At 62.8% G+C, this 323-nt stretch overlaps 1 protein-coding gene across 1 annotated transcript in view; it reads right to left on the bottom strand.

Moving 5' to 3' along the window:
- Positions 1-125, bottom strand: part of DDX5 (DEAD (Asp-Glu-Ala-Asp) box helicase 5) — a 6,387-nt gene extending 6,262 nt beyond the window's left edge. The window contains exon 1 of the mRNA XM_010281614.1: positions 121-125. Within this exon, the coding sequence (XP_010279916.1) occupies positions 121-125 (5 nt within the window). The remainder of the gene's footprint in view (positions 1-120) is intronic.
- Positions 126-323: the final 198 nt, after the last annotated feature.

The following is a 323-nucleotide window of genomic DNA, read 5'->3' as shown; positions in this document are numbered from 1 at the left end:
TTTTCTGTCTCCCCCATTTTTCCCAGCCCCTGCCATTTTAGAGGCTGAGCTGGGCGGGGGGAGGAGGAGGAGGAACAAAGGCAGCAGCAGCAGCCGGCATTTTGATTTCCCCTCAGTCACCGCATGGCGGGGCCGGCCATTAACATCCGCTTACACAACACAAAGCGGGAGCCGGCCGGCTTCTGCCAGCAACAGCTAGAGCCGCCGTCCCTTGTGAGGGGGAAGGGAGGCGAAGGGAACCGCCCTACCGAGACATCCCCAAGGCTTCGGCATCGACGAAGCGCCCGGCCAACCCACTGACCCACAAACCTGCAGCCAGCCCG

The sequence above is a fragment of the Phaethon lepturus genome, unplaced genomic scaffold, assembly GCF_000687285.1.
Source record: "Phaethon lepturus isolate BGI_N335 unplaced genomic scaffold, ASM68728v1 scaffold31522, whole genome shotgun sequence".
NCBI classification, from domain to species: Eukaryota; Metazoa; Chordata; class Aves; order Phaethontiformes; family Phaethontidae; genus Phaethon; species Phaethon lepturus.
This window is presented reverse-complemented; position numbering and strand designations above follow the sequence as displayed.